The sequence below is a fragment of the Lycorma delicatula genome, chromosome 1 (assembly GCF_047948215.1).
Source record: "Lycorma delicatula isolate Av1 chromosome 1, ASM4794821v1, whole genome shotgun sequence".
Lineage (NCBI taxonomy): Eukaryota > Metazoa > Arthropoda > Insecta > Hemiptera > Fulgoridae > Lycorma > Lycorma delicatula.
The window spans coordinates 80746279-80768358 of record NC_134455.1 but is presented as its reverse complement, the minus strand read 5'-3'; the positions used below and the strand labels follow the sequence as shown (position 1 = coordinate 80768358).

The window sequence follows — 22080 nt, the reverse complement described above, 5'->3', positions numbered from 1 at the left end:
TTCATGAATAACATTATTATAAATAGACTGTGGTTATTAAACCACAAAGTAGATGTAGATTAAACTGAACAAAGTGGTAGTGTAGTGTTTACAACAACAAAGGTGTATGCACAAAGAGCTCTCGGTCTAAGTACAAACAGTTTTTTAAATCTCAACTTTGTTAAATATATTGGAGAGATAGAAAAATAAAATATGAAACGTGGGGTTTTAGTGGAAGTATGCCTTGTTAAACCTTCAATAATAAATAATATAAATGATAATTATGTTATTTATTAATTGATTTTCATTGTTATAGCTCAATTTGTTAAATTCAGTAGAAATGGCAATAATTTGAATGAATACTGTAGATTACTCAAATTTTATTTTTGTGAATTCTAGGACTGATTTATTTCATTATGTTGACATATATGAGGGTTATTTTTTTTCAAGGTCCGATCGGTCACGAAATTAAAATCACAGTGAAAATAAAAAATTTTTTATTTGTAACAAGTACAAGAAATATTTACGCTATTTCTCTACATAGTCGCCACTCCGATTTTAGACATTTGTTGTAGCGTGGTACCAACTTTCCAGTTCCCTCGTCATAGAACGGAGCCGCCTGTGTTTTCAGCCATGTTTCTATGCTGGTGTGCAGCTCGATGTCTGTGCCAAAATGTTGTCCTCCTAGCCAGCGTTTCATGTGAGCAAAGAGGTGAAAATCGGATAGAGCCAAGTCCGGGCTGTAAGGTGGGTGATCAAACAATTCCCAACAAAAACGGTGCAGGAGCTTCTTTGTTACAGCTGCAGTGTGCGGCCGAGCATTGTCACGGAGAAAAACAATGCCTGATGACAACATTCCTCTCCGCTTATTCTGAATTGCCCTTCGTAGACGTTGAAGAGCTACGCAGTATGAGGCTGCAGTGATGGTCGTGCCACGTTCAATGAATTCCACCAAGAGAACTCCATTCCGGTCCCAGAACACAGTAGACATACACTTTCTGTTGAAGAAGGTTCGCTTGAACTTCTTTGGTTTATTGGGAGAATAAGAATGCATCCACTGTTTGGATTGTTCTTTTGTTTCTTCAGTATCGAAATGGACCCACGTCTCGTCCCTGTGACAATTTTGTTCAAAAAATCTTCTCCTTCACTGTGATAGCGCTGGAGAAACGTTAGGGAGGCGTCCATTCTCACCGTTTTGTGATGGTCGGACAGCATCTTGGGAACCCATCTCGCACACAGTTTGCGGTACTGAAATCTCTCACTCACAATGGTGTAGAGAGCTGAGCTTGAAATTTCAGGAAGCAATCACTCAATATTACAGAAATATAACAGAAATTGTGAACCGACGATTTTCTCGAATTGCCTCATCCACTCGCTCAACGAGATCATCGGTTGACAATCGCTTCCTTCCCTGACCGCTTGCATCATGTACGTCCTGCTTTAAAGTTCATGCACCATTGTCGCACTTTGCTGTCACTCATTGAAGTTTCACCGTACACATTACTTATTCATCGATGAATTTCAGCTGCATTACACCCCTCAGCCTGAAGAAATCGAATTACCGCACGCACTTCACACTTGCCGAGAGATGCTATTGTTGTAGACATGTTTACGTGCTAACTGCGTGTTCAGAACTAAACGAAGTGACGCGGCGTGATTGAAGGCCATACTGGAGACGCTGAGCAACACATATGCGCAAAGGTTCATCCGATTTTTGCGCGAGTTTTTATTTCGCAACCGATTGGACTTGGAAAAAAAATAATCCTCGTAGATTAAAACTATAATCTTAACTTTATTATTTTTTTAATCCCTAGTTACATCTTGGATAGTACATCTAAGGACCTGGTTCCTAGGATTTAACATTATAAATATTTTTCACTGGTCACAGTTAAAAAAAAAGTATAATCTTAAAAATATAGAAATAATTAACGATTAAATTGAATAGATGTAATTTTATTTAAACAAAAATTTAAAACTTTTCTCCTCAATCCATGAATAATTGATAAGAAGCTGTCGAAAGTTACAAACGCTATTAATTAATGAAATTAAATTCTTATTTGTTCATCAAATAGACTTATGCAGATTTTTATTCATAAAGATTGGTCCTATGAAACCAGTATATATGGATTAGCTGTTGTTTCCATACAGTAAATTATTAATTTTTTTTTATTGTGTTCAGGAAAAATGCTTGCTTAAAAGTTTCTAGTTTAATTGAAATAAAATAGACGTCATAAATGATTATAATTATCACAAATCAATCTTGTGGTTAAATAGTAATAATAATAATAATCAAAAATTGTAGGAAGTCCTAAATAGTAATATTACTCGTAATAGGGAAAAATATATTTACTCAATTTCTTATCAACTTTCTTCTCTCAAATTAAAGTAAGGAAGCATAGCTTTTTATTTCATCAGCATTACTGCAATTGGGTAGAACTTGAAACACAATGAACTCTTTCATAATCAGCTGGTTTCTTATTTTTGTAGTATTTTCCATTGCTGGTTCTGTTAAATATATTAATACTGAAGATTTAAATTCTAAGAATAACTCTATATTCAAAGGTAAGATAATGCAATAGTTTGAAAAATAAATAATTTTTTTACTTTGACCTAGAGCATTCTTCTGTGGAAATCCACATTACTGTAAATGAATGCTCAATGATTTATTCACATAAAACTATGGTCTAGGAAAAGTCAAGTGTCAGTCATTTTTTAAACTGGCCCACTCAGTAAAGTCATGTTTACTATTATAAAGTTATTTTTTAATTATCTTATTAACAAACAATAATAATTTCTGTTTATCTTATTTATGAGCAAATTATGCTTTCAAAAGTTGTAAAAGACAATTAAGTTATTGCTTAAACAAAGGTCTAAAACAAATTTTGATGAATTTCATTTTTCCAATTAATACACTCCAGAATTTCTTTTTTTATGCACTAATGTGTTGTGTTTTCTCTAATGTTTTACTAAATTTATTTTTCCTTTGCTTTTCAAACCAATTATATTTCATTCACTATCATTTTGTAGTATAAATTTTCTTTGTAAAGTTTTTGTTTTGTGATATTTTGTTCTCCAAGTAAAAGTAAAATCATTCAGCTTTCTTTTAAAGTATTCTCTTAATTACCTTTACTTTATCGTTATTTGCTTGATATCAGATTTCTCTTCTTTTTCAGTTATTTTGTCCATATCTCTCTATAATATCAACTTATTCTACTTTATAAATACTTGCGTGTTTATTTTTTCTTTACTACTACCACACCTGTAAGCTTTCTATGACCAATATCTCAGTTGAAGTTCTATAGACATTAAAGTGAGATAGATTTTATCACCAGGTCTAGGCTAGGGTTGGTCTAGTGGTGAACGCATCTTACCAAATCAGCTGGTTTGTAAGTTGAGAGTTCCAGTGTTCAAGTCCTATTAAAGATAGTTACTTTTATACAGATACCGGTGTTTTTTGGTGGTTGGGTTTCAATTAACCACAAATCTCAGTGTGGTTAAAATTGTTGAACAGAGTCTGTAAAAGACTACACTTCATTTAAACTTATACATATCATCCTCATTCATCCTCTGAAGTAATACCTGAACGGTAATCCTGGAGGCTAAACAGGAAAAAAGAAGGAAGAAGATTTTATCACTAATACATTCACAACTTTTTGAGAATATTGCATTACTTTATAAAAATGTAGGATGTGTGTTCAGATTATGACAAAATATTCACAGCTTAAATATCATGAAAATCCCATATTTGTTTTACTGAGAAAATGTTGCATATAGAAAACAAAAAAAATAAATAAATATAGATAAACTGTAAGTCATATATATGTGTACGTATATTTTAAATTAAAATAAGAATATTTTTTACTGTGATTCCAATATAGCAGTAATAAAACATTAAATAGTACTAAAATTAAATAAGTAAACATTAAGCAGTAGTGAGTATTAAACATTTTCAACAATTTAAAAAAAAAGTTTGTGTAGAAATTGGTACAGACTCATTCATCACAGCTTTATTTGATATTAATAAAATCTTTTTTAACATACTTTCAATAGTTAGAGACTCTTTCAAGTGAGTTAATTATAGGAATATAATGCCACTTGTGCTCAACCTCTTCTATTCAACATTTTACTGTAGGTAGAATAACATTTCTATTGACTTATGTAAAATTTATCGATGTTCTTGTAAAATTGACATTGCTTTTATACAATCTTTGGTGACATTAAAGAAGATAACTAAAACATTTTAATTCACTAGACTTCTAAGAATTCTAATAATATATATTAGTTTTTCAGCCTAGCAGTATTAAAGTAAAAGAAAAACAATCTGATTTAACAACAAATATAACAAGCTCGTATATAACAAAAAAAAAAAAAAAAAAAAACACTGAAAAATATTAAAACATTTCTTCTGTGGTACAGTTTTAGTAATAAAAATAATAATATAGCTGACAATTATAATATAAAAATGTTAAATAATCTATATTCATCTATTGCTCTGTATCACTAGGGGTATCAAAACTAGCATTCAATAGATTTTATGAAAAGTTCTACACTTCTACCACTATTAAAATTTCAAATCACTAATTTATTTATTTATGGTATGGTTTTAGACATCCTTTAATATATACTGCTGCGCCAGTTTACAAGTAAAATTAAAAATACAATAAACTTTAAAAACTAACCAGATTTAATGAATATAACATTTTAATAACTTCAAAATATTTTGGTGATATTTTTCTCACTCTGGTGTTAGCTTATGTTTTTGTTAATATGGTTAAAAGGGTGTTAGACACAAATTATGTTCATTCAGTATATTATTGTTACACATTTATATATTTCATAATATTCAAGTGCATTATGAGGTGGTCCTTTTTTTGTTGGTTTAGTGGATTTGTGATTTATGTCTAAGATGGTTGGCAAATGTTCTGTGTTGTTATGGAGGTCTTTTAATTGTTTATTTTATATGTTTAAAACTTTATTCTTTTTGAAGGATGTAGAACAATGTGTAGTCACAGTAGTTCAGTTTATATGTTGCACTAGCATTATGATTGTTTGGTGATTGTGTTTTGTTTGCTTTTCTGAAGGTCATATTACATCCAGAATTTTTAAATATGTTAGCTGTTTTCTTTGATCCTGTTTATAAATATTAATGGGAAACATTTTTGGCTAATTTCTGTTATTTATTTTGCATAGAACATGTCAAAAATTATGTAGTAACATATTTGTATATGGTAGGGATTTTATAGTTGAGTTCTTCTATGTGGTTTTCAACTGAAATGCGTGCATTGTGTAGTGTCTTGATCTTACACCTAAAAGCATGTAAGGCTGGATAGTTTGAAGAGTTGTCATTGCCATGGTGAATGAAAATGTCTGTTTTTGTAGGGAGGAGTGCACTTGAAACTTTTCCAGTACCAGATCATTTAGTTTTATATTAAAGCAGACTATAAGAATGTGGTTCACAGCCATGAGCTGTTGGTTACATAACAATGTTATGAAAAATGCACATTCATTTCAATGTTTACATTGATAAGAACCAAAGTTTACCTTTTTCATGTCAAATGTTTAATTTTTTTTTAATTAAATTTTTAGTAACCTATTTTGTTGCCGTTTGCTTCTCTTTTTCTGTTTATCCTCAAGAACTATCGTAAGGTATTACTTCAGAGGATGATATATATGAATGCAAATGAAGTTTAGTCTTGTACAGTCTCAGGTTGACCATTCCTGAGATGTGTGGTTAATTGAAACCCAACCACCAAAGAACACTGGTATCCACAATCTAGTATTCAAATCTGTATAAAAGTAACTGCCTTCACTAGGATTTGAACTTAGAACTCTCAACTTTGAAATCAGCTGATTTGTGCCGTTTTCCTGTGGATATGCAAAAGCAAGGACCGTTTTCATGTGATCTGATTTTTATAATTTAGGTTATATTTTTTGTTAAAATAAAGCATAGGCCAGACTTTAAGTTAAATAAAGTTTTATGTAAAAGGACAATTTTTTATTTCTCCCAAAATGCAATACTAGAATGGCATTCCAGCCCCAGTGCAGCCCTTATTGAAAGTTTTCTAATTTAAAAATGTGTTTTTATTAATTAATGATGGTATGGACAAAAATATATAATTGTTTACAGTGATCATATTTAGCTACAAGTTTTAATTTGAAGTTAATTTTTTTGTGTATACAGTGTTAATTCAAATTCACTGTTTCTTGTGCCATCTTGGTACAACAAGATACTGACATAAATAAATCTGTGCACGTATATTATTTTGTGATCAAGTTTGTTGTTGGAGAGTATATGTGTTTTTCAATGGATTGCAATAGATACTGAGGTAGTTACATTCACCAGCAAAAACATGTTCATAAGAATGATATACTGGTTTATATCACTTTTACCCACCTTGTAGTGTTGGTTTATGATGCATAATTTCCTACGAATAGAACTTTTAATTTTCAATTAGCTTTGTTGTTACTCAGATGGAAATAACTGAAGAGTTGAGATATTTTAATAAAATTCATTTATTATAGTACTTAGTGATTGTCTTCAGATTTTCCCATACAATTCTTCCACTCTGTAAAATTCCTACATAAAGTGGTAAGAGAAATGCAGCCAATGTACATGTCTTTTCTAGACATAGTGCTTGGCTGTCACCCATGTATAAATTTAACAAATGATAAAGAAGCACTAAGCCTTGAGGAAGTCCGTAATATAATATGCTAGTTTTATTTTTTAGTTCATTATGAAGTTTAGTGAATGTTCAATTAGTAAGCATGTCATTTAAAATTTTCATAAAGAGTTCTACAGTTGATAACTTTAATTAGTTATGCACTTCTGGACAAGAGTATACAAAATGAGCTTTCTACCTGTACATGCTTTTATAATTGATTAATGAAAACTAAAAACTAGTAATGATGCATGATGAGCTAATTTTAATTTAACAGGTTTTGTTACAACACAAAATTTCTGTTAATGGTTTTCCACATAAATCACAGCACTTCATGAGAGATCACTTCACAGTTCCAAAATTTGTAATGTACAATCTCTTCCTTTGGAATTGGACCTTTTGTTATTAAAGGTGATAGAAAAATGTTTATGACTGTAACAAGAACTCTTTACATTATAGTGTTAGATACTGTTTGAATTCATGGCCATCCAGTGAATAAGGGAACATTTTTTCAATAACATGAGACTATGCACCACATTCCACATCAGTTTTCAAGTGGTTTAGCAGAACTTATTTCCTAAAAATGTTATTTCCTGATATGGGAACATAATGTGGCTGGCCAGCCAGATCACTTGATCTTTTAGCATGTGTATTTCCCCATAGAAATATTTAAAAACTTTCAATATTTCCTGTACTATCACTAAACAATTCAGGAGTTGAGACATTGAATCCAGCTAGAAATTAGTTGAATGCCTGTGGTGGTGAAACTGAGTGAACCACGCATCAACTAAATGGCCATAGAAAAGTAATGATCATCTGAAGAATATTATTTATAAGAAATATGATGACTTCAACATAATTTAAATACTTTTGTAGATAAAATTTGTATGATGTCTAAAAATTAAATAAATTAAAGAATTTACTACTCATATTTTTAGAACTGCCTAGTTTGAGACTTTTTACTTCCTCGTAGTACATGCAAGGAAGTAATTTTGTAATCGTGAAAAATTTCGATTTTCAGATTTCAACAGAAATATCCATTTTGGCTATTCCTAATCCATTTTGACTAGTTTCGACATGATGTCTGTACGTGCATATGTATCTCGCGTAATTCAAAAATGATTAGCCATAGAATGTTGAAATTTTGGATTCAGAACTGTTCTAACATCTAGTTGTGCACTTCCTCTTTTGATTGCAATCGACTAGACCAAAAGTGTCCATAAAAGCCCAAAATCCAAAAAGAAATTGGATTTGGGACTGTTTCTTAACTACAGTAATAAGTCTTCATTGAGAGCTTTTCAATGGTTGTTGGTTACATAGTTATAGCCAAATAAAAATTTTATTATGAAATATTTGGATCCTGCAAGAAGGCACATCGGTTTGAATCAGATTTAATTTCCATTTCTTTTTTTTAATTTAAATATATCGATTTATTAATAATTAATTATTAACCTCTGATTGTAAAAAAAAAATAATTCAATAATAGCAATAAAAGGAAAAAAAATGGAAATCAATATTAGAAGTTATTAGTGAAATAATATTTTATCTACTTTTAGAAATGTGTATATGTAATTTAATAGGTATTCAAGGAAGTCATGTGGTCCTCATCAGATTTTTGTATTATTAAGACCAGTAAATGATTTTGAAAATCCTAATAAATTTTATTTTTCAAACAATTTTACATAATAAAAAGAACTTATAGAAAAATCATTAGTATATTTTTATGTAGTTTCAAGCTTTTAAATGAAGTATTTTCAAAAGTAAAAATAATTGTTAGGCATTCCACCAAATCCAGGTTAGTCCCTTACTCCCCTAATATTAAGGTTGTCTTATTTTCCTTTTTTAAGTTAGTTTGGCTTTTTAATCTACAAATACTTCTTTATCTTACATTTCTGTAAAGGGTTTTATGTTTTTTTTTTTACTTTCCTGGCGTCACAGCTCTAGAGCTATGCTGCAAGAAGGAAAGCATGGTAATCAGTCAAAATGGGGAATGGAGTTTTTGCATTTCTTGATGTTTCATGACCCAGGTTTCCAAAGAACAAAAAAAGAGTGGGTTAATATTTGTTTGTAACGGTGATCATAAAGTCGTGCAACCCAAATGATAACAAATTGTTTTTTTAGAAAGCCTTTTTATTAATTTACAAAAGTATTACTTATAAATTTATAATAATTGCTGGAAATGTCCACCATGATTTTCAATGCATGCATCAATGCTTTTTCTTAAATTATACGCAACCTTTTTCAGTGTAGCAGCAGTGATATTTGATAAAGAAGTTCTCAATATTTTAAGTACATCAAGTGCAGGGTTGTTTGAGTACACATTATCTTTCAAAAAGCCCTACAAATAATAATTGGAAGGACTCAGGTCCAGAAATTAATCAATGACCAGAAATTATCTGGTCATTGAAGAAATTGCATACTGCTGTTCGCTGTGTGTACAGTTGCTCTGTCTTGTTGCAGCCAGTAATCTCGTTCATCAGCATGTAGCAAGGCTATAAACTTCATGATTAATTCTTGATACCATTCAGCTGTGATGGTCTCTGAAAAAAGATAGTCCCGAGACTTCTCAGACCAGAGACACTACTCAACACCCCAATTTTTTGCGAATGTAATGGCTGTTTATGGAACACATATGGGTTCTCTGAAGACCATATTCTGTCATTTTGACTATTAACATATCCGCTAAGATGAAACCAAGCTTCATTGCTGAAAAAAACCTTGTCTGGAAAAGAAGTTTCATTTTGAATGAAACTTCTAAACCACCAACAATACTGCATATCTGGTTCTTGCAGCTGATGACTTCGTTAATCTGGTACGGATGTAATTTTAGAACTTTGGTAGCCTTATGAACACTTTTGTAAGACAGCCCATTCTGATTAGAAAGTTTTCAAAGAGACTTTTTTGGAGAATAAGAAAGTGTTTTTTATTTATTGTCTGCAGATTTCTTTCTTTTTCCTGTTTAGCCTCCGGTAATTACCTTTCAGATAATACTTCAGAGGGTGAATGAGGATGATATGTATGAGTGTAAATGAAGTGTAGTCTTGTACAGTCTCAGTTTGACCATTCCTGAGATGTGTAGTTAATTGAAACCCAACCACCAAAGAACACTGGTATCCACCACAATCTAGTATTCAAATCTGTGTAAAATTAACTGGCTTTAGTAGGACTTGAATGCTGGAACTCTCGACTTCCAAATCAGCTGATTTGGGAAGATGCATGCGTTCACCACTAGACCAACCCAGTACGTTACATTGTCTGCAGACTGTCGTTAGTTAAAATAGTTGGACGGCTGGTGCGCTTACAGTCATACACACTACCTGTATTCCGAAAATGATTAAATAAACGACACATAGTGGATTTGTTTGGCACATTAACATCTGGAAAAGCATCTAAAAAATCTTCTTGACACTTCGCATATGATTTCAATTTGCAGCCACTCACAACAATAAAGACACATTGTTTTTATGTAAAAGACATTGCTGCTCAGACTAAACAAATTTCCTGGTGCCTTGTCTACTGTTGCCTGGAAGTGTGATATAGCAGTGCTGCCACACACTATTCTGTCACACAAAAAACTGTCCTAATTAAAATATCTTTTACAAATTTAACTGTCATTCCTACAAAGCAGAAAAATTTGGGTTGCATGACTTTACCATCACCCTGGTATGTACTTATATTTGTATGTATATAGGTTGGCATGTTTGAAACTTAAACCACAAACTGATTTTGATTAAATTTTGTACAGAGAATTGTATATGAGGTAATTTGTTGGTAAACTTTTGGGGTCAATATCTCCATGGAAGGGGTATTTGGAAGTAAATATTCTCTAAATTTTGTGAACATAACCCTACTTTATATTAAACTCAGTACATACATCCATGTTTATCTTACCATTAAAAAAAATTACTCCAAAATTCCCCCACAAAAATTGAAAAATGATATTTTTTTATTTATTTCATATTTTTTAACTAAATTTTTTAAATGTTTTTCTAGATATATTAATAGTGCAAGAGACTCAAAGAAATACTTCGGGGACAATATTGTGGCTGGGGGAGTCGATCAAAACTAAAAAAACATTTTTTTGAATTTTTCAAAACTTTTGTTGGTTTATTTAAACTTGTATAGTATTAAAAAATTTAAATAATCAACTTTTAGTAATAATACTATAATAAAATTTCATCATAATTCACCCTCACACACAAAAAAGAAATGTTAGGTAACATTTTATTATTTACATATTTTTTTACTGGATTGTTTTTGGTTTCTTCTTTAAGAAAGTAAACATGGAAAAATCAAAAAAATTTCTTGGAAGGTGATTTTGGAGGTGAGTGAGCAGAAAAAAATTCTAATTTTTTGAACTTTTGAAACTTGTTTTGTTTATTTAAACATATAATGTTAATTTTAAATAAAACTTTATCGTAAATTACTCCCACCCACAAGAGAAAATCTTAGCTAACTTTTTCATGTATAATTTTTTCCACTATTTAAGAATAAATAACAAAGCCAGGAAAGTACCAAACTGTATTGTTAGATTTTTTCTTTGAGTTTGTTTTTTTGATGATTTTAAAGTTAAAATACCTTTTCTTTTTGTTTCTGCTTAGGTTTTCTCCAAAAAACCTTTTGGTGATTTTTTTGTTCTTTTACTGTTTTCTTTAAGTAGATTTTTACATTTTCTTTCTGGAATGTTCTTTTTTTTAAACAAAGTTTTTAATGCATTGTTTTTTGAGGTCATTTTCAACAATTTACATAGAATAACTTTCATTTTCTCTCTTGGTTTTTAATAAAGTTTACTATTAAAAAAAAAACCTGCTTTCTAAAATAACTTTATTTCATCTAAAAAAAATCTATTTTCTCCTGTAAATTATATTAAATTATTTTAGTTCATCATTTGATATTTAACCTGGTGAAATGCTTTTCTACTAATCCACCCAGTTCTGGACTGTCAAATATCAACATTTCTATTAAATTAAACATGGTATCTGATATCTGTTTTATATAAACTCCAGTTTCCACCCTGCTATACAGTTTTCACTTTCTGCCTAGCCTGTTAGAAACCAAAATTATTTAAAAAATAGATTTATTTTGTATTTTAGAAGTTATTCTGGCTTGTCTCCTTCAAAATAATTTCCAGCACTGCTTACACTACTTCAAGCACTTTTCATTGTTTGTAAGGTTCCACAAATTCTGTTTATGGTGTAATCTTGAGGACAAACCCCATATGAACAACAGGAACATGGGAACCAATCCTCATGGTCTTGAAACTGGGTTAACTTGGTTATGCTGTTTCTTGGTTTAGGTGATAATTTTGCTACGTTTACAGTACTTGTGTTTTAGATTCATGTAAAAACTGTACTCTCATGTCTTATCACTTGTAATGAATGATCTTTTTAAAAAAAAACTTCTGTAATCTTACTATTTTAGAAGTTCCAAACAGGTAGCAACATGTTCTCATTTCTTGATTAGCAGCTGTGGCACAAATTTTGTCATAATACGTAATATTATGTATTGTATATAACTGAACATGTATTATAATACATACTCAATTTTTGGTCATTATCAAGTGTTGTTAAGTTTTACGACCGTTTCTGTTGATATTTCACAGGCGGTTAGCCATAATTTTCCCTGATAATAACATATGCTTTTCAACATTATTGTTGTCAGTCTAACATTGACGAACAAAATTTTATTATTTTCAATTTTTATTCTACATAGTTCAAAATAATTAAACCACTTTTTCATTGTATGGTTCATGCATTAGTCGCCATCTCCTCAATACAAAATTTTTAAAGTTTTTCTGTGAAGGTGTTTATATGTATTAAAAGCAATACTGATAAAAATAGGTATTAAAAATACAAGCTATACTGAAATAATAAAAAATATATTCCATGTACTTAGACTTAATAATATCAACCACATGTAAAATTAGTTCATAATTATGATCAATTAATGTCAAAATAATTGTTAAGAAAATGCTTTCTAATCAAAAAAAAGAAAAAAATTATGAAGTTCTGAATATTCTTAATTTATTCAAAAACTTTGAACTTATATTCCATGATTTAATTTTTTGAAAGCCATCCTCATATCACAGGAAGTGCAATGTGACTATTTAGTTATCTTTGATGTAGGAGACAATTTGTAAGCATTAATGGGTTTCTTTCTGAGTTGAGGCCACTTAGTTATGTGTCCCATATAAGTCCATTCTTGAGTTAATTTTATTTCTTGTAACAATGAATAATCTGCCTTTTGTATGTGTCTCTTAGCCCATCTTTTATCCTGATTTTTTTTCTTTTTTTTGGGCGGGAAAAGTTTCTACGTTATCATCGCCCGGAAAACAAAAAATATAAAATGTAAAACATACACAAAAATTTAAAAACAAAATTAAAACTTAAAATATGAAATACAAAATAAAAAACTTAACTAAAACAATAAACACGGATAACAGAAAAAATAAACATTTTAAATGAAATTCAGTATAAAAAGAAAATAGAAAAATAAAAAAATACTTCAAATAGTGTCTAAAATACCAACACGTCGAAGAAATAAAAACACTCGGACTAAAACTTCTTTGTCATTGCCCAGGATTCGACGAATGTTCCTGGGCAATTTAAGTTTGCGACGTAAGGCCGCATAACGCAGGCAATTCACAAGGTTGTGGTGCACAGTCAAGCGGCATACATACTAGTGTGTTTACTGCTGACATCAGATACCCGTGATTAGCCCTCGTGTGACCTATCCGCACAATCGACAGAGGACCACTTCATCACGACGAATTCTCCTATATGAGGAATCCTATGGCAACACAGAACCTTTAATGTGTCGGACTTTATTATCTACTGTTGCCATCCAGTCATCCTGCCATTTTGCGCGAAGAGTGAGTTTTACATAGCTAATAAAGTCGGATGCAGTAACACGGGTAGTGAAGGATGGTTAACTACATACGTCTTTAGCTGTGGAATCTGAACGATCATTACCCGGAATCCCACGTCGCTAGGGATCCAGCAGAAACTCATTTGTGCGTTGCAATGGTTAAACTTGGCGATTGCGTTGTAAATTTCGGTGACGATAGGATGTTTGGAACAAAAATTTTCTAAGGCTTGGAGAGCATTACTCGAGCCGCTACATATAAGGATATGATCGTCCTTGGGTATAATGATATTCAAAACCATATTTATAGCGTACAATTCAGTAGTAAAGACACTCGTAATACCGGCTAGACCAAACATATAGGTTCGGCCATTAACAATAAATGCGCATCCAACGGTATCGTACTGTTTTTATTCATCCGTGTGTACTGCTGCGTCCGGGTTTGTCTGGGAGAGAATATGGTGAAACATTTACTGAAAGAAAATAGGTGGTGTTGATTCTTATTGCATATCGTGAGGTGAAACATAAAATTTATAAGGTTGATTTTCCACGGAGGATATGAACACGGATACATCGGAAAAGTAGAAGGTGCGTTAACATTCAGAAGGTGCAGTAAAAGCCTGCAGGTACGAATACCTGCAGTATAAAGCCGGTTGATTTTGCTGTCCCTTAAGATGGGTAAAATAAAATGCTAAAACCAGGTTCTGTCTATCCCAAAGAGACGGCTCACCGAAGTCAACAAGGATGCTTACGACAGGGCTTGATCTAAAGGCACCTGTAACAAGCCGAAGGAAAGCATGATGTACAGCATCCAGCACTTTAAGCACGGTATTTCGCGCTGAAGAGTAGGCGACACAACCGTAATCCAAACGGGAACGAACTAAGGAATAATAAAAACTCAACATACATGACCGATCGGCACCCCAATTAGTAATGCTAAGGACTCGAAGCATATCTAAAAGTTTGGAACGTTTCATTTTTAATTTTTTGATGTGTCTGACCCACGTAAGGCGGCTATCAAAAAATGAACCTAAATATTTGACATCAGGAGAGATAGCAATTAGCTCTCTATTGAGAAAGCTTGAGGAATAAAGGGGTTCCCTTTATTCAAGCGAGAAAAGATTACACATTTTGTTTTCTCAAGTGAAAATGTAAAGCCGGTAACCTTGGACCAAGCTTCAAGGCGAGATACAATGTTCTGTAGTAGTCTCTCCGCTCCGCTGTGGCTGTTGAATGGGACGCAGTATACTCGTACATAGCAAAATCAACGACAAATAATGAAAACGAAACAGGCGTCTGCACACATTTAGTAATACTATTGATGGTTATAGAAAATGAGGTGGCAGTCAATACACTTCCTTGAGGTACTCCACTCTCCAAGTTGACGCTACCCGAAAGAGAATCTCTAACACGAACACGGAGATTTAAGAAACCCCTAATAAAAGCAAGCATATTTCCCTTGACTCCCCATTCTTTGAGGGTGTCTAGGATATCACGTCGTCAGGCCGTGTCGAACGCCTTTCTGATGTCAAAGAAGATAGCAACAAGGCGCTGGCATACTAGGAAAGCGTTATGAATAGCTGTTTCCAATGACACTAAATGGTCAGTGGAGGATCGTCCTTGTCGGAAACTACACTGTTCTGGGGATAAAAGGCCATGCCTCTCCAAGTACCACGTAAGTCTGCGCTTCACAATCCTCTCCATTGCCTTGCATAAGACGCTAGTCAAGAAGATAGAGCGGTGGCTTGCTTTGTCATTACCAGTTTTAAGTACTGGTACGACAACGGCTTTTGACCAGACGGGTGGAAAGACTTGTGCAGAGAATACATAATTATAAACGTTCAATAGCTGTTGTAACGCCGAATGAGGAAGGTGTGATAACATAACCAGACGAATGTTGTCAGGTCCAGGGAACGTGTCAAGTGCGCGTGATCACTCGTTGAATGCGAATGGAGCATTTAATTCACTGACCGAATCACCAACGTTCAGTGATAATACTTACATTTGTATCTTGTAGCTCTGAAATTCGTTACTATGTGATGATGTAAGAGACACCGAGCGGAAAGAATTTGTTAAGGTAGTTGCTACTGCAGAAGATGATGAAAGGAGTTCTTCATGAATAACCCCAAAAATAGATTGTTTTCGTGACCCACGAATCTTTTTCTACACAGTATACGTGCAAGTATTGTGTGAGATGGTGTCCACGTATTTCCTCCATGACTTCCTCTTAGCGTCTAAGAATACCCGAGACATTCCGCTCTAGCCTTACGGTACAAATTTAATGTTCTTCTGTAGGACTGCGGTTAAATTCACGCAGTGCCTGCCGTCGTTCGCTAAACGACGGAAATTATCATTCCACCAAGGAACGGAAGGACGACAAACATCGTTTCCCGATGTTTGTGGTATATATCTATTAGCATTCTCAAGTATCACGGACGTAAAAGAGGAAAGTTGATCAAGGACGCCCGCACCACCGGCATACTGTGATGGAAAGGCTTTGTGGTAACCATTCTAATCCGCCTTTTCAACAATCCATTTCCGTGGCCTTTTTCTCACCTCGCGGTCAACATAAAAAGCAATAATAATAGGACTGTGATCACTGCCGTGAAAGTCATCACAAACAGATCAATTAAGACAAGGGAATAAACTCAGCAAGCATACGGAGAGGTCGATGTTGGACAATGTACCAGATGATAAGGACATGAATGTGTGTGACCCATCATTCAGTAGACAAAGGTCCAAGTCTTGACTCACTCTGTTTATCATATTTCCTTGAGAGGAGAGAAAAATGAGTTCCAGGAAATATGGTGGGCATTGAAGTCTCCTACTATTAACGACGGCGATGGGATTTGCGTGAGGAGATTTGACATCTCTAGAGCATTGCACTCAGAGTTCGGTGAGAGATACAAATTGGAGATATGCAATTTGAAGGGGATAGAGACCTTCACAGCAACAGCAGGAATGAGGGTAGCTTGTGGTATCATTGTAGCCGACACCTCATTCCGCATGAAAATAGCAACTCCACCACTCTCTCTCTCTCTACTGTCTATTAGACAGTCGTGTCTTTCACAGAAATAACCTCTGAGTGTTATTGCAGCTTGTTGTAGAAATGCATTTCTTGGAAGCACATGATGAATTAACAGCTGTAATAATTCCTGCTCGCACGGGTAAAACTTTGGGGACAGGGACTTTCAGAGAGACCCCACGACTGGATTCACTAACTGACTAATGAGTTCTTTTCATTTTCGTCAGCTCTGAAATAGTGGCTGTAAATGAAGGGACTTGATCAGTTAACTTCTAAACAAGTTTTTTTAGCTCATTGCAGGATCTGCACTGCTGATCAACTAAATTTGTAGGAGATTATTTTGATGTAGCAGTGGCAAAAAATACATCTGGTTTAACCAAATTCCGTGAGTTAATTGCTTTTCTCTATTCTCTGCGTGCAGTCGGAAAAAATAGCTTCTGTTTGGTGGAGATTCTGAGGACTGCCTTTTCTTCATTAAAATTTTGACAATCTCGAAAGAAGGCTGTATGTGAACCATTGCAATTTGCACATTTTTCTTCTGCATGGCAGTTAGTGTCATTGTGGCCTTCCTTTGCACATCAAGCATAGATCTCTGTTTTTGAGCAAAATTTTGTAGTGTGACCATATTCCTGGCATTTGAAACATCGACGCGGTTTGGGTATGAATGGCCATACCCAAACCGACAGGTAACCCACTTTAATCTTCTCTGGTGGTACAGGGAGATTAAATATTAGTATAAGAGAAGGTGTTGGTTCTTCCATTTTGCTCTGTCATTTCAATATACATTTCACATCTACAACTTCTTGGGTTCAAAGCTCATCAGCTCTTTCCGTTACATCCAGCTCCATATGGTCTCTGCAAAAAATTACTCCCCGGCTGATATTTAAATTTTTGTGGGACATTGTACATACGTTTATACCACCCATATACTCTGTTCATTGTTATGAGTTCCAATCAATATCGATACATCTCTTAATTTTTTGATGTTCTTTGGTGAGCCACATGATCCCGTTATTACTTTGTTGACCAGGAAGAGTGAGACCTTGTGTAAGGAGTCACCTTCCTGAATATTTTGCATAACAACGAATCTAATGTTTTTAACCTGTGAATGGGTTGCTTCACAGTTCGCCTTATTTTCTCTAGTACTGATATACTCGTCGACGAAGCTGATCGAGGCCTTTTCACAGGATTGGTTGGTTTTGGTGATTTTTTCAGACAGACCACCAACCATCATGGGAGTTTCTTGTAGGCTTGTGATTTTGGTCCCATGATTACCAATGATATAACGGACCACTCCAGCAGAGCGCATGGGTACTAGAGCTAGAGCTAAATACAATTGGGTTCGCCCAGATGCTCAGAGGACATTGTTCAAGACTCACTACATAGAGCCATTTACCCATCAACAAGACAGTTCTCACCTTGAGTTATGGTTGTGCTTTGTAAGGTGTTGCAACATCACCGAGTGTATGTGTAAGAAGAAATAGTGTAGAATGTTGTAATGTAGTTGTGAAATAGTGTATGTGTATATTGTAAAGTGTTCTGCAGTTTAATGTGTGGTGGGAAAAAAAGTTGCAGAGGCTAGTCTTTTATGCTGATGATACACTTTACTGTCAATATGCAAGCAGCTCAACTGCCTACAGCAAGGTGATTTACATTCATTTTTACTATAATTTAAGGTGATTTACTATAATTGGCCAAATAATGAATGAAAATAAAACTCAAAAAAAGCTGTTAGAACTATTCTTAAGAAAAATTGCAGAGCCACTGTAACTCTATTCAACTATAGGCCATGATTATTTAAAGTTATATATTTTACCCTAAAATACATTACAAACAATTTGAACTTGTATTATCAAATATATCAAGTATATGAGTATTATACAAGAAAGATAAGCTCTTGAGTTACCATTCTCATTTGGAGAATGGTAACTGATATGTTGTTTTATTTAACAAGAATTCTTTAGAAATCAAAGAAATTACAGTCTGAAGTGTTTGATAAAGCTATAAAAGTGGTTACTCGAAAACATTTAAAAAAAATGAGGTTCAGAGGCAGATGTAATTGTTCAAATTGGTCATTTTTACTTTAAAATGCTTAATCTTTTGAAGATAGATTGAGCCAGTACCCAATATGCTGACGACCTCTAGTGCACTATAAATATTGTATTAGAGATGTTTTAATAAATATTTACTTTTTTATATTTTTGATAAAAAATATAAAAATAAAAAGCTCAATGTTAAAACAAAGGATTTTTAAATTATAATTTTTAATTTTATGTAAAACCCAATATGAGAGCTTAAATTTCTTTGATTTTACTTTGATTTTTTTTCATAATCAAAGTACATCTTTTAAGTAAATATTTTTATCTAAGTTCAACTTGTGAATGCTAATGGGCAGAGTAAACTGGTACTTCATCGGAGTTAAAAGGCATAATACAATGTTAATTTTTTTATTTAAAAACCATGTTTAATAAACTACTAGGCCCATTCTCTAGTGATGTAATCAGCCCTCCAGAAATTTTCAGCTCACTAATTTGATATTATTATTAATTCTTTAAAATGATTTTTAATTTTAATTTTTTAATAAAATCAACCAATACTCTTAAACCCTCTTCTGATGAGTAAATTAATATTATCATTACACTTGTAGCAAGTTTATAAGATACTTAGGGATACTTAGTATTAAGAATGGCATAGCTTATTTTTAATAAATAATCCAAATGTATTTTTTTCTCCGCCTAACTAACTTATGATTAATTCAATGTATTTCAGATTCTGATGGCCAAAATGTTAGAAAAAAGAGACATTTTCAGTGTCCAAAGGATGGATTTCATGAAGATCCTGAAAGTTGCACTTCTTTCTACAGATGTGTTTACAATATGCCTCACCACTTTGATTGTGGTCCAGGAACTGTATATGAACCTTCATTAAATGTATGTGGACATGCAAATACTGCATCAAGAGTGGAATGTCGTTCTGGTACTAGTACTCCAAAAAAGAATAAACCATCAAACGATGGTTTTTATTATCAAAATCCATCAAATCGTGGTGATATATATAACCAGTATATATATTACACAATGCATTATCCAGAATAAAGTTTTAACTAGCAAAATAACTAACAGGAAAAAAGATGTTAATTCGAATAAAATTATTTAAAACTGTGAACTTCTGAAATGATAAACTGAATACATATAAACTTTACAAATACTTTTTATTTCCTTCAGTAAAACTTTATCAAGTTAAAAAATAAATAAATAAAAAGATAGAGATTAATTTAAAATACGTATTCATCATTTTATTTAAATATATAATTTTTTGTTTATTTAATTCAATGATTCTAAAATAAACAGCATACCATACCATGCACACACACCATATTTTATTTGCACGGGTGTGACGATACTAGCAGCCACTTAAAATACTTTTTTACACTTAAAAATATTATTTAATTCTACTGCTCACCTGTGATGCCACAACGTAGCAGACAACTACAGCAGTTGTATGTCAGATCTACACTAGTGCTCCTTGTGGCGAGAGGGGGGTACTACCGACTCAGTATACCTGCTTAGCCACTAGTTTATTTGAGCATTTTTGTGGATGGGGTGCGATTTTGTAAACATTTTTTTGCAAATATTATTATTATTATTTAGTTCTTAACAAATGTGCCTAAGAAAAATAAGACCTTAATTAGGCAAAATCTCAAGATTCTGAGGTTGACCTTGTTCTACAGCCTCACCCCCTTGGCCATTTATGTTGAAAATTTATTGACATCAACATATAGAAGTAATGTGACAAAGTTTGTTCAAAAACAGTCCAGTAGTTCTGGAGATATAAGGTGATTTAGAGGGCGACATCGAAGATACACATACATAAAAACATTCGGAAAATTTCCATCCAGTTTTTGGATTTTTTTTTTTGTTTCTTAGGTGTCAAAATGTGAAGATCCGGTGAAAACCACATATGCCCATATTGGACTGATTACAATACTTTGCCTTCTAAAGCTATAGCTCTGCTGTAACTCTAGACGGGAAAGTAAAAGATAATGTTAATGAAATAAAGGAGATAAATGGAATTAAATACTACATTAAAAAATACAAAAAAATTGCTAAATCAAGCTGCTGATTGTATAGTTAAACTTTCATGCCAAATTTTCAGGATTCCCCCTAAAAAAGCACTTACATTAAGATATTGTTGGAAAAGATAGAATATTTTAATGGATTTGAAAGACTGATGTAAATTCTTAAAGAAACATACATTCATATTTTATGCCAGTCATTTAATTGTGAAGATCAAACACTATTATGACAGATACTAGCGTTATATTATACTATCTCAAAACCTAATTTTAATTGCATATTGTGGTATTTGGTTCATACAACTCCTACAAAGCTGCCTAAAATCCTGGTAATTTAATATTGTTGGACAATATTAAACATACTATATTAACATACTATAGAGAGCCTAATCAAATTTCAGTTTACTTTACAGTTCTTTTACATATTATTAGAGCTGTCTAAAATCAAATAATTGCTATTTTGTTAGAGCTTCTGATAAAAATTTGTAAAAAGTGTTACAATCACTATGGCCAAACATGCCAAACATTTTATTAATTTTATTTATATGTAAATAAAGTTGGTCACTTTGATCTTTTCAAAATTAAATTGGTAGGAGGGCTTTCAGTTTTTAAAGTAAAGTTGTTTTAAAATAAATTACATTGTTCATTTATTTATAATTAAAACTTTCTCACAGAACTTACCGTATTTATTCGAGTACCCCCCGCCACCACAATAAGCCCCGCACCACGATTATCCGGACCGAAAATCTAAAAAAAAAAAAAAAATCGAGTATATACCGGCATTTTAAAGTGCAACAGATATGATAAAAAAATACGTAAATACGAAAATATTCAGAAAGTAAAGCATTAGTTAGTTCATTTAAATTACAATATTAATATTACATTAATAATTAATCACCTTAAGTACTAGTTTAGTTCAGAATCAGTAGGCCAGTAAAACGAAAAGAAAGTAATCCGAGTTGAAAAGGATTATTTCAATACACTTTTTAATATGGGATTTTATTTTTAATTAATCACTGTCACTGTCAATGTTTGTAGAAGAGTTACCGGAAGTCTCCACGTCGCTCTTCCAAAGGTGATCGTCTTCACTACCATCAAGTTCATTAGATATTCCGCTTTTTTTTTAAACTTTTCCTTAATAATTCCGTGGAAATACCTTCCCCCAAGCATTTTTTATTGAAACACAAATCTGGTTAAAATCTGGCCGTTTGATTCTTCCTGTAGGCGTGAGAAAGAAATTTTCATCAGCCATTCATTTACAGTACAGTTGTTTTATTGCAGATTTGAACGGTTTAACACTCTCCTCATAACATAGTTATGGGTCTTGAAAAGATTTGAACGGTTTATTAATGCAGACATCTAGTGTTTTTGTCTTTTAGACTTTTTTGTCTGTATCTCAACAGAGACGTTCCAAATCTGGTATCAGAATCGAGTTCAGGGCCAAAAATCCAGTAATTTGATACCCCACTTGCCTTTGT

At 32.7% G+C, this 22080-nt stretch overlaps 1 protein-coding gene across 1 annotated transcript; it reads left to right on the top strand.

The window, feature by feature from the left end:
- Positions 1-2364: 2364 nt before the first annotated feature.
- Positions 2365-19766, top strand: LOC142318133 (uncharacterized). The gene is made up of 2 exons (XM_075354672.1): positions 2365-2541; positions 19297-19766. Exons 1-2 carry the CDS (start codon positions 2427-2429, stop codon positions 19620-19622), a joined length of 441 nt encoding a protein of 146 aa, XP_075210787.1. The 5' UTR covers positions 2365-2426; the 3' UTR covers positions 19623-19766.
- Positions 19767-22080: the final 2314 nt, after the last annotated feature.